This window comes from Mixophyes fleayi, chromosome 3, assembly GCF_038048845.1.
Source record: "Mixophyes fleayi isolate aMixFle1 chromosome 3, aMixFle1.hap1, whole genome shotgun sequence".
NCBI lineage: Eukaryota > Metazoa > Chordata > Amphibia > Anura > Limnodynastidae > Mixophyes > Mixophyes fleayi.
The window spans coordinates 127887353-127900041 of NC_134404.1; the positions used below are offsets into that span (position 1 = coordinate 127887353).

General features: G+C 35.3%; 1 protein-coding gene across 1 annotated transcript; it reads right to left on the bottom strand.

Moving 5' to 3' along the window:
• Positions 1 to 866: 866 nt before the first annotated feature.
• On the bottom strand, positions 867 to 11772 carry PDCD1 (programmed cell death 1). The gene is made up of 5 exons (XM_075202329.1): positions 11078 to 11772; positions 7403 to 7735; positions 6046 to 6210; positions 5028 to 5062; positions 867 to 3716 (listed from the first exon to the last, which is right to left on the bottom strand). The coding sequence occupies exons 1-5, from the start codon at positions 11148 to 11150 to the stop codon at positions 3537 to 3539; spliced, it is 786 nt and encodes a 261-aa protein (XP_075058430.1). The 5' UTR covers positions 11151 to 11772; the 3' UTR covers positions 867 to 3536.
• Between the last annotated feature and the right edge of the window lie 917 nt (positions 11773 to 12689).

The window sequence follows — 12689 nt, forward strand, 5'->3', positions numbered from 1 at the left end:
TTTATTGATTTGAAATGTTATTTTTCAGCGTACAGGATGAATTTACTATTAGTATTTAATTAATTAAACCGTGATTTGTGCTTACCTGAGCTATTCTACCCGGATATGTTTAAATGCATTGCCTATTTTTTTTAGTTATTTCCCATTTGTTTCTTTTCTCGTATATTTTTACATATAACTGTTTAATAAATTCTTTTATTTTATTTTAAATTGCCTCTTGAGAGTGTTTTTTTGTCAACAGAATTCTGAAATTCTTATACATTCTGGCTGTATTTTCTGTTTTACTTCACTGGATTGGATACATACTGGGTCATTTATAAACGTGAACAAGAACAGAGTTGTTTCTATTTGTGAAAATGCACCAATTTGTCCTTCTAGCGCATTCATAGGTGTATGTCTATAACCTGTTGTTTGGATTTGCCCTGACACTTAATCCCAACCACTTTTTCTTGATTGCTACCTACTGTCACCACTTTTCTACCTACTACTACGAACTACTACCACTTTAGGACCACTACAGTTACTAATTTAAACTTTTCAGTTTTTCTCCCAAAAATAATTCTTGTTTGTTCGTTATTTATATCTTAAATTAATAATGATATAATAGGACATCAGAACTGTCTGTATTACATGTCAATTTTGTGTGTTTTAATGTTTTTTTTACTTTAGTAAAACTGCACAGTTCTGTAAAAATCAAAGTGGCGTCCTTAAGAAGTACAAGACAAATCCGACATGTGCCTCCACTTCAAGCTTATGTATTTATTTATTATGAAGGTTTTATAATATGAGCATTTTGTGTGCTTCTTTGTTTACACTATATTTTGCATTTATACCTTAAAACACGGACCACAAAAACAACTTGATATGAAATGCAACAAATATTTTAATAAATATACATACATTTTTTTACAAATAACCAATGAAAGTAGAATATATACAAAGTACACATCAACCATTCTTAAAATTTTAGAAGACAAATGCAAAATGCGTTTGCCAAGTGCCAGAGGAAGGTTAATCTGAACAATTATATGCTGCTCGGTAGAGAAAAGTTTACTGCACATTTTTACGTAAAATGCAGTAAATCTCCCAGTTGTTTTCCCAGATGCACATAACAAAACTGTGCCATGTAAATCAAGGCTATATGTTTACCTACGTCATTTTCTCTATAATATGCCTTCTAAAGCTGCTGAGGGTAGTAAGGTAAGGAATGAAAATGATCAAAGCTTAGCAGAATGTCACTGGTGTAAATTTCTTAACTCTAATGATTTCCTCACATATACTGCTTTCTACCAATCATATCAAAATGCTCTCGATACTGCTAAACAAACAAACTTCCAATCTCTCATCTCTGCTCAGGTGTCTAACCCAAACTGCCTTTTTAACACATTTAAATCGATTCTCAGTCCTCCCATCTTAAACCTTTCGACTATCAGTGACCAAGATCTTGTTTCCTAATTCAAGGACAAGATTGATAAGGTACAACTTGAAATGGTGTCCTCTTCCTCAAAAAACAACCAGCTCAATTCCTTCCCAGGACCCACTAACACCCTCTCTTCATTTGATCCCACAAATGAAGATGAAGTTCCTAGTTTCTTCTTATCTTCCGACTCTACCACCTGTCCCCTTGACCTTATACCCTCACAAATCGGTAGATCTCTGTCTCCCATGCTCATCCCATAAATTTTGTAATCTCTCTCTCTCTACTGGTATCTTCCTGTCATTATTCAAGCACGCAGTGATTACTGCTATTCTGAAAAAACTAAATTCTGATGCAAACTCTCTCAAATTATCGTCCCATCTTTCAGCTCCCAAGCCTCTCTAAGCTCCTCGAGAGAATTACATACACTTGCCCCAAACATTTTCTTTCCTCACACAATCAAATGGATTCTCTTCAGTCAGGCTTTCATTCTCAATACTCCACAGAGACAGCGTTGACTAAGGTTGTCAATGATTTGATCACAGATCACTCTAAAAGCCATTGCTCACTTCTAATTCTCCTGGATCTCTCTGCTACATTTGATACTGTTGACTACTCTCTTCTCATACTAACACTACAATCCCTAGTTGTACAAGACTCTATCTTATCCTGCTTCTCATCCTACCTATCTAATTGCTTTTTCAGTGTTAGTTTCTCCGGATCCACCTCTGCTCCTCTTCCTTTATCAGTTGGAGTAGCACAAGGCTCAGTACTCAGTACAAGGCTCTGCTGTTCTCTATCTATACTATACCACTTCTCTTGGAAAACTAATAAGCTCCTTTGGATTTCAGTATCTTCTCTATGCGGATGATACCCAAATTTATATGTCCTCTCCTGATCTCTCGCCATCTATGTTGGCTCGCGTTACTGACTGACTTTCTGCTATTTCTTGTGGACGTCCTCTCACCAACCCCAACTCAATCTTTCAAAAACAGAGTTAATAATATTCCCACCCACCAACAGAAGTTACCTACCTAACATTACTTCTGTTGACAACATTATAATAAGCCCAAGCTCGCTGCCTAGGTGTGATCCTTGACTTAGAACTATGCTTTGTTACCCACATTGATGCTATATCTAAATCATGTTACATACAATACATCTAAAAAACATTTCCAGAATATGCACATACAGTATCTCACACAAGCGATTCATACACTCATCGTCTCCCGCATTGACTATTGCAAATTCCTCTTTACTGGTCTTCCCTGAACCAAACTCTCACCCCTACAACTTGTTTTGCACACAAATCGTTCTACCTTTGCTCATCTACTCTGTCAGTTTCTTCATTGGTTGCCAGTTTTTCACTGAATCCAATATGAAAGACTTCTACTACTTTACAATGCCATCAGCAAAACAGCACCAACAATTATCTCGGCACTTGTCTCAAAATATCTCCCAACTCGACACCTCCATTCTGCAGAAAACCAGTGTCTCTCATCTGCACTCAATACTTGCTCCCATTCCCGGTTACAGGACTTCTTTTGGGCTGCACCCACTCTGTGGAATTTCTTCCCTCACACAACAAGGCTTTCCTCTTCAAACGTTCTCTGAAAACTTACCTCTTTGGGCAAGCTTATAATATTCCTCAAACTCCCTCTTGACCTCTGCAGGTTAATTTATTACCTCCGTTTACACAGTTCACAAAAGACAACAACCCATTGACCAATATTGCTGTGTGACTGGATCATTTAACTCACTAAGAACTTTTTACCTTTGAAATCTGGTTAGACCAATATGCAATATGTAGCACTTAACCACATGTATCAAACTCCCATTGTTCCATTGCTTATCCGCTTACTGGCAGGGTCTTTTTACATCTTTGTCTGTAATACCCAGTATTGTCTTATTACTGTGTTCCCAATTGTAAAGTGCTACAGAATTTGCTGGCGCTATAAAAATAAATGATGACGATGATTATGATGAAATCTTACGGTGACAGAATGAATACTACCTACTCCAGCAATGAAGTGTTGCTGACCAGAAATGTTCTTTCACAGCACCCTATGTCACTTATACACATTCACAACTTTATTGTTATTAGTCCAATAATGCAGCCTCATGCTGTCCTCTTCTCGCAATCTCCCATAGATGGCTTTTCCTGTGGAAACATGATTGTAGCGTATTCAACTTGCTCCAATACACACAGTTCTGCTGACTTCCTGTAGGGTTGACTACTCCCAAATTCTAATACTCCATAGTCTACAGTGTAAACTGCAGGATCCTGAGGAGGTTTATCCTGCAAATATACAAGGAGAAATAGGTGTTTCACTTAATTGCTGAATTACATAAAGTATAGATAGATAGTTACATTTCCACTGTATTCCTTTTATTTGCTGTACTGTGGCCTGTAAATGAAGTATATTATCATTAAAATAAAAATTGTCAATCAGATGTTAGAGGTTTCTTTATAAAAATCATAAAAATGAACAATGCTCAATCACCATCATCTCTCAGTAATGGAATATACCTAAGTTCTTGTTGCCCTCACTAAGCAGAAGTTGCAGTAGCACAGTGAGATGCAATTTCAATTACAATTTGCTCTTGCCTTCCTGCCCCCACCCCAAATCCACACACACACTCTCCTCCCTCCGTACACAGCTTGAGGAATGGTCCATGCTTTAATTAGCTGAGTGGTCTGATGAATTATAGTTCAAACTACATTTTGATGTATTTTGCTTCCACTTATAGAGGTGATGGACGGTACTGGCATTGGAAGGGGCAGTGTGGGCAGCTAGAGGTCAGTATTGTCTATTTAAATATAATACCATCGGGAAGTAGTAGTATATCGTTAATTTTTACTCTTTTATGGCAAACATTTTAACAATATGTAGGTTTCGTCCAGAACTCCTAATTCAGTAATGGGAAAATAGAATTTGAACATTTAGAGCAATAGAACATCTTATTGACACAGTACAATCAACTATACATTATGTATTTTTATAGTAAGCCAGAGAGGAAATTGGGTATCAGTGTAGGACTGTAATGTAAGGGACACACTCCTAACAGGGGCCCACTATCAGGTCAAAAATTATATTATAGAGAAAAAATAAGATATTTCCCCCATTTTTTATATCTCAAGAATGCCATTGTTTCGTTTTTCTGATTCAAAGACATATGACCAAGAGAAAAGTAATTACAGCACTCACTACCACGTCAACCACACCAACACATAACTCAGACCAAGCAACAAGTCATTAAAAAAATACAGGACTATTTTTCAAACAGCTATTTCTTGTGAGACGATACACACAGATACAAATATACTTGTCTTGAGAACATGTGTATCATGTCACAAGAAACAACTTTTAGAGACTGATTCTGTCTCACCTGTATTTTGCAATGGTGTGAGATATCGTCTATGGTGTATCTTCACCTGCGCACCAGCAGCTGGAAGCTAGTAAGTAACTAACAATGGCAAACATTCATCTGCTTTTCCAACACCTACTCACTACACCACACAAACCATATTGTGCTTGAGAAAAGGGCTTTGGTAGGGTGCAGACGTCTTCTTTGTTTGTATTAAATGAGGAATGTGAATAGTTCTTACCTGATTCCTTACTTGAGGTTGTGATGGCTTATTTCCTAAAAGGTAAAAAAAGATCTGTTTAGCTACATGAAATGATTCAATGACTCTGTTGAGATTTAATCTTCAGAATCTGTTGGTTTTTTCTTGAAAAAAAACCCCACTATATATAGTAATAAACTGTCAATATTTTTTAATACAGTTGCCAGTGATATTTTCATAGGTTCATCTCCGCAAAGCAACCCTGACACACTCAATGCTAATTCAAATAGACACTACCCTCCAAATGACATTACTACAAGACAGGAATATAACAAATAAACAATTACATTGTAGCTTCTATACAGAAAAATTAATGAGCATTGCATCCAATAGTACTATGGAAAATGTAAAGTGTAGATAGAAATAGACAGAAACAGACAGAAATAGCAAACAAGAGTCAGTGATGAACAGATATATAGACATAGAGACAGTGATACAGATAACAGATGGCAGTGCAAGAGGACAAGAGACCCAGAAGAAACAAGAGGGTGGAGAAGGACATATAATGTACATAGCATAGACACAGCGCTAAGTTAACCTTACTGATCAGCCTGTTACCATTTTGTATTATGGTTCCTGGCTGACATTAATTGCATAGCCACACCCACTATTTTTTATAGACAAACCCCGATGTGAACATTTTTACTATTCACAGGAATGATTTGGGGATGTGGGAGTCACACTGGAAGACAGCTTGCATAAACTCTGACCTGTTTAAAATATTGAGTACTATGAGACTTTTCTACTTGGCAAACGGTTGTTCATTTCAGAATGCTGGTTAAAAAATGATGATCCTTACAATAAATAAATAAATAGATCAAACCTTATTTTTCTTCCTGGTGAGAGTTTCACTTTAAATATGTAGGTAGTGCCTAGAAACCAGGGGAAGTTTGCAATTCTGCTACAATTCATACTATGGATATTAATTAAATCATGTAGTTCAAACAGGTCAAATCTGTCTCCTATTTAGTAAACAAATCTTACAATTCTGAATACTTACTTTGTTTGTGCCACACCAGAATGATGGCAATGCCAATCAGTAGCAGCAGAAGGAGGGTCAGAAGGATGGAGGTAGAAATGATGGTCATTTTTAGTGAAGTTCCATTGCCTGGTGATACTCTTTGATCAATTAGATCTATGACTTCTGTTGCTGTACTTTGGTAACCTGACCAACACAAATACAGTATATTTAAACCATTATTATTACAAGGCAAGATTCTATGCCTTACTATTCAGATTTTAATATCAGAAGTGACTCCTGCTGTTATGCAATTTGAACTATTTAGCCTCCTATTCAACTAACTCTTCAAACAAACCCATGTTGCATTGCCTTCTCTGTAGTCAATAACCCTGCTTTTTAATACACAACTTACATTACAAGATTATCCTGCATTGATGCTAACAAAATGTTAAAGAATAAAATTAATTAGTCATCAGGATAGGAAATCCACCACATTTCCACAAATGTGTACTTCTTAAAAGCTCATGGTACCCTAAAGAAATGACCATATGACATGTATAGTCTTAATAGACACTGTCATGTAGTTGAGATATTTTTCTGCTTAAAAACATAAAATGGAAAATACAGGATATACATTAATAAGTCAATATATAATTCAGAATATTTGGTTTTACATTTGACACAATTTATTTGGTTTTAGTTACAAAAAAACATGTGGGGAAACGTGACAATATGTTATAATTTTTTAATATTATTTGCATTATTTATATATGGTGTCCTGATGTACTTTTATTGCCACCATATTTGTAGTGTAACTTACAGATAAAACTATATTATAATCAAATATAAAAATCATAAATGTCATTTATATGATACTTTTGTTAGCAAATTAAGAAGCGTGCAGGCTTTAATAAAGGGTATGCTACGAACACACATAACAGTTCTAGAGATCCATCGATGGATGTCGAGAATGAAAGGTCCCCCCTTATTGAATGGCTTTAAGCTAGTATTAGGGGAAGATTTATTTCACTCCCAGCAATTATGCGGAAATTAACACCAAGGTTTAAATGTATTGCTTAGCATTGTACATCACATTGGTAAATATTGCCTTTAATGTGTTGCATCAGTAGTCTTTAATTTTACTTGAATACTATTTAATGTATATACACAAATAAAAACAAGGCGCTGACATTTCAATGATATATAATATTGGTATCTTCAGCCATCTGCAAATCAATATTAAATACTATTTTAACTATTCTGTACTGGAACATGTTAATGATAATAATAAATACTAGCTCTTGTAATCTAATTAATCCAAGCTTTTAAAATAGTACTAACACTCTATCAATGTTAAAGCATACATATAATACATATAATACAGATACATACTTACTTTCCACAATCAGCTCGGACACATTGCTGACAATAATGGTCCTGGTTACAGTTATGTTCAAGTATCCACAATAATATTTTCCACTATCATTAAGTGTTACATTTCTTATGCTCAACTCAGCCTTTCTCAGGTCCCAGAACATAGTTACGGACAGTCTACCATTTTGTCCACTCTTTAAGTCTGCGATTTTAACTTGTTGGTCATTCTCTTTTCTATGCCAGTTAATATCCTCAGGATTGTGTTTTAGTCCGGTAAAGTTACAGGTGAATGTAGCAGTCTCTCCTACTTTTAAATGGAGTTTAAGAGGAAAATGTGTGAACAGCACTGCTCCCCCTGCAAAAAAAAAAAAATGAGTTGCCACTTGCCACACAAATTATTTCAGTAGTTGAGATATCAGCGACTAAGCTTTGCGCACAAACAAATCAGTTATAAGGGTTCGTTGGATAGGTAAAAATAATTTATGCAGCACAAACATAGTATACCCTCCTTACAAAATTATTTAAAAATAGGCTACTATTAGCTTAATAATGTTAACATAACATAAAGGAATAAAGTAACTCTTCTTGATTTCATGTATTAATCATTGTATTTGGGCCCAGTTAGGCTTGTGACCTGTCAGTGGTAACCGTAATAGACATTTTTATAAACCAACTAATCAATTCATTCACTTTGAAGGTTTGTGGGCAATATGGTTCACAATTACCTAGTACATTTTATGCTGAATAACTATGTGTGAACCTGTATTATAAAAGGTATTTTAAAAATGAGTGGTACAGTTTAAAAAGCGGCCACAGTTATATTTGTTAATCAAAGCATTAATATTATATTGTTTTATACCTATAATGTCAACATGTTACATAATGTTATGCAATAAGGGAATCAAATAAAGGCCGCAATGATAACAATACAGTTCAAGAGGAAGCTTAAATATATAATTACGGTGTATAATATTTTAATAGTGGGACACATTTATTGGGTTTTTTTTTAAGTACTCTTAGTTATACCACTAACTCTATTCCTGATAGGCTACTATGGTAAATCTTCATTTATTTATTCCTCTTCATTCATTCAATTATTGTAAATTGCCTTTTAAGTTACCAAAGTTTATAGCCAGGGATGTAGGGATTAGTGCTGGCAGGAACATCTGGCTTAGTCTGTCTATAGTAATCAATGCAGCATCATGCATTAGTATATATCATCTGCTGTTCTATACTGATACAGTTAGAGTGAAAAGAAGGCTCAGTCACACAAGAGCATAGGCCATGTTAAGGGCACTGGTTGCTTCTAGACTTTCCCATAATGAAACTTGGATGTAAATGACATTAAAGAGCCTTCTTTTTATCTCCCAAGTGTCCTAGGAAGACAAGAGACCCACTTGTATAAAAGAAGGGCCGTGTGAGTTTTTCAAGATTTTCTTGGTCAAATGTAGAAAAAAAAAGTTTATCTTAACTAACTTAGATTACTAATACAAGCCAGGCCTCCAATTTAAAATCTAAACATTTCCCAAGTTTCACAATTCACCATAATCTAAACAGTATAAACTGCAAGTTTGTCCAAAACCACAAGCCTGTACGTAGCCCTATAACAGCCTCGATCTTACCCTTGAACATTAAAATATTCCTTTTTTTCCAATTGTGCTGTTACTGTTACAATTACCCGACAAATGTTGCAGATGTAGTTTTTTCCCCATAGTCCACTGATAACCTTAAACGGGTATATGGGGCATGGCAAAGTTCTAGCTACACTTCCTCTATAAAATATGTGAATTTGTGCTGCAAATTGCTACAACTGTATCCTAGAGCAAAGTATGGAAGACAATGCTGTTTTTACAGACTGAGTATTATCATGGGTAAACATTAGATTTAAATTAATTAATTAAAACTTGCTAGCTTTAACATCAATACTGCATATTTCCAAAATATTATTTAAAATAGGCAATGCTACAAGGTTTGAGGTTGAGTAAAGATGTTTAATTTTAACTAAGTTATATACTAAAGAGACATTAGTGTACAAAATATTAATTATAGCACTAATAATTGATTATTTTTTTTATTACTGCAAGAAAAAAATGACACATCACCTACATTTGTTAAAGAACTATCGCAAGGCAGATGCGTGTTACTCAGTTGCCCCAGTGATACTGGTCCAGAAACTTATCACATCACTGGGTCAGTTTCCATCGCCTTGTGCATGTGCAATGGTACTGAAAGTCCAGATTTGGGCTTTCAGTTCTATTATTAAAAAAGATTGTTGAACTAATGGTATTCAAAACAAACACACACATATACACATATAAATAACAGTATGGGGAGAATTCAATGGCCGCGGTACTTTTACCGTTATTATGGTAATATTGCGCTCAAATACCGTTAATACGGTAGTTTCAACCCCGGCTTTTTGCTCCCTGAGCTGCAAGCAGAAAGCCGGGTCCACTTTACTGTAATACCGGTAATAGAATTATCGCGGCGCTACTTTGTTGGGAATAGAATTCTCCCCTATATATCACATATTACTTAGATACAATGAGGAGGATATAAACTTAAAATGTGATGGCAGATTTATAGTTGGGGTAGGGCATGTCAAAGATCAACTTTAACTTTAAATTTCAGTGTACAAATAAAGCTATCGAGTATTTGTGTGATACATGAAAAAACAGCCAGTATTTAACTTATGTGCAAAATAATAAACTAATTTGCACCCCTTGCATTATAACATGGTTTGTCCAGGAGAAAACTTGCTCATTTTTTGCCTCACTCTCTTTAATGAATCAGGTCCAATGTGTTTTTACATTGTTTAATAAACTTTACTTTCTTTTTATTTAGTAATTAAACATTATTTAAAGAGTATTGTGCTAAAAATGCTTTATTGCAAGGATAAAGTTTTTGTTCTGGTAACATCATCTTGAGATTTGTCTGTTGATTTCCAGAAATAGGACCAAGCTTTGCTTTTGGAGAACTTTCACGCAAAGAATGGATTTATGTGCTACTTACATTTCTATTTGACCTATTACCCCACTTTTTACCTGCTATTAAATGATGTAACCTGCATTGACCATTGAATTTGATAATACAGGTTTTAAATACTGTGTTTACTAAAATATAAGCTAACAGCAAATCTAAATGATTGCCTAACTCTTAATTTGAAAAATAATAAACCAATGGCTCTGACTACTTTACACAGGTCCAAATGTACCAAAATGTGCACTGGTAAAAGGCACATGAAATATATGTTTCAATAAATCATTTATTCTCCATCACAGATTTGGCTTAGTGTACACTTTACTTTACATTTACATTTTCTTTATGATTTGTGTTGTTTCTCAACTGACTAATAACATTGATATTTCTAGTTCCAATTTTAATGTATAACTGCAGCATATATCCAGGTAACTTCTATTTTTTTAATTACACCAGCATGTACAGTAAATAAAATACAATTGAAATAATGCACTCATTGTTCTTTATTTCAGCTGCTGTGAAAATATATTTTACTTTTTAATTAAACTTGTCTAAAATAATTGCTGTAGTCCCAGCAATATACGCACACACTCATATATATCTACACATATATATATATATATGTATATGTATATATATATATATATATATATATATATATATGTATATATATATATTGGTGTTAAATCAGTAAGATATAGAGAGTGCACATTCTTACCGGAGGGAACAAGGGACAACGCAGCGCTGACACAGATACTGCAGATGATAAGACAGAAATGCTCCATTGACATCAAAGAGAGCGGGGGAGTCTTGTTTCCCTCTCTCTTGTCTGCTTCAACGTAAAACTTAAGCAGCACCTGTGTAATTCAAGCGTTGGATACTAAGAGAAAATAAAGAACTGCACAGTCCTTTCTGATGAAAATAATTAACAGCTGTATGAAGAAAAGTAGGAGTTTGTGGTCTGCAGAATTGGTGGTCTCAATGTGGTTTGTGGTCTTCCTCCTTGACTTGTGTACTGTGGTTGCCTTCTCTCCACCCTTTCACAGAGAACCGATAGTGTCCGCTGACTGTTCCTGATACAGATGTTGGATTATGTGATACAGACAGGATGATTTAAGTCTGTGTAGCAGGTATATTAGTCAAAACTGGTAACTGCTGTCTGTCGGGGCCTTGAAGAATGGAAAATGATCATATATCCTGTGTCATTATAGCACTGGCATGAGCGCTCGTCTCTTGAATGATGTTTGGTCACACTGCTTGCTTTCTCCATCCTAAGTCCTGTTTTCTGGTTCCTGTACAGCGTGAAGCAGCATTTTTAGAAACTGATGTTTCAGCTCTGTTTAAATTGGAAAAAAAGATGGATCCTCTGCCCTTTCTGTTGATAATGTAAAGCTCAAATCAGAGAAGAAAAAACACAAGATGACAAAAATGTCAGCACATGCCTGCTGCTTTCATATGTTATCATCTCTCTTTGTAGGAGGAGTCTTTTACGTGTCTCCCTCATACACCAATCTGGAGGTGGATGGAAAAAAAGAAATGCCTCATCATACACTAAGCAATGTACTCTAACATTAAAGCAAAACTTTCACAATGCTTTACTTAACCCTCTGATTTTTTACATTAGCCGTTATCACTTTAATACAAATGTTTTAAACAACTTTAAATTGTAAGGGCCTGATTTAAATTAGAATGTCACTTGCACGTAAGTTGCGATTTAAAAAATAGCATGGAACTTGAGCGTAGGTCCAACCGTATTCAAATCCAAGCAGATCTCAAGTTGCATTATGATTTGAGTCTTGGTGCTTTACATAGATAAGCTCTAAACAGTATATTCATTATTAAAAATGTAGTTGGTTTAAATGCGTACTATACATATAATGCGTTTTTATAGCATATCTTACTTGCATACACATGTTTTGTTATATCTAGCGGCATGCATACAAATACTGTTCCAAACAAAGACTATGCTGTGCCAGTCCTCACCATCAGTCGGCACATACGCCTGTCCTGTCGCTGGTGCAAATGAAATGTCTGAAACCAAGCGCTCTTAAGAGTAACCTAGGACTTGAATCAGCCACATCTGCGCCGCCATGCACTTACTGTACATTGCCTACATTCGCCCGTCCCTTCCCATCATAGTTCCACTTCTCAAGTCATAAGCAGTAGTAAGTGTCATTTGCGTTCGGACATGAATCGCATGCAATTGTGTTGATTGGTGTAAAGTCCATTTCAGAGCATGCACCGAGCTATTGCAGGCAAGATACAGCATGGAAACAAAAACGTCCGAATATGAATTAGACCCTAGGAGCTAGATTTACTAAACTGCGGGT

Excerpts from the sequence above, each read along its gene's own strand:
- PDCD1 (XM_075202329.1), bottom strand. The coding sequence starts at position 11,150 with ATGTCAATGGAGCATTTCTGTCTTATCATCTGCAGTATCTGTGTCAGC. Across the intron at positions 7,736-11,077 it reads GTTGTCCCTTGTTCCCTCCG|GGGGAGCAGTGCTGTTCACA; the intron begins GTAAGAATGTGC and ends TTTTTTTTGCAG. Across the intron at positions 5,063-6,045 it reads TCTGGTGTGGCACAAACAAA|GAAATAAGCCATCACAACCT; the intron begins GTAAGTATTCAG and ends TTTACCTTTTAG.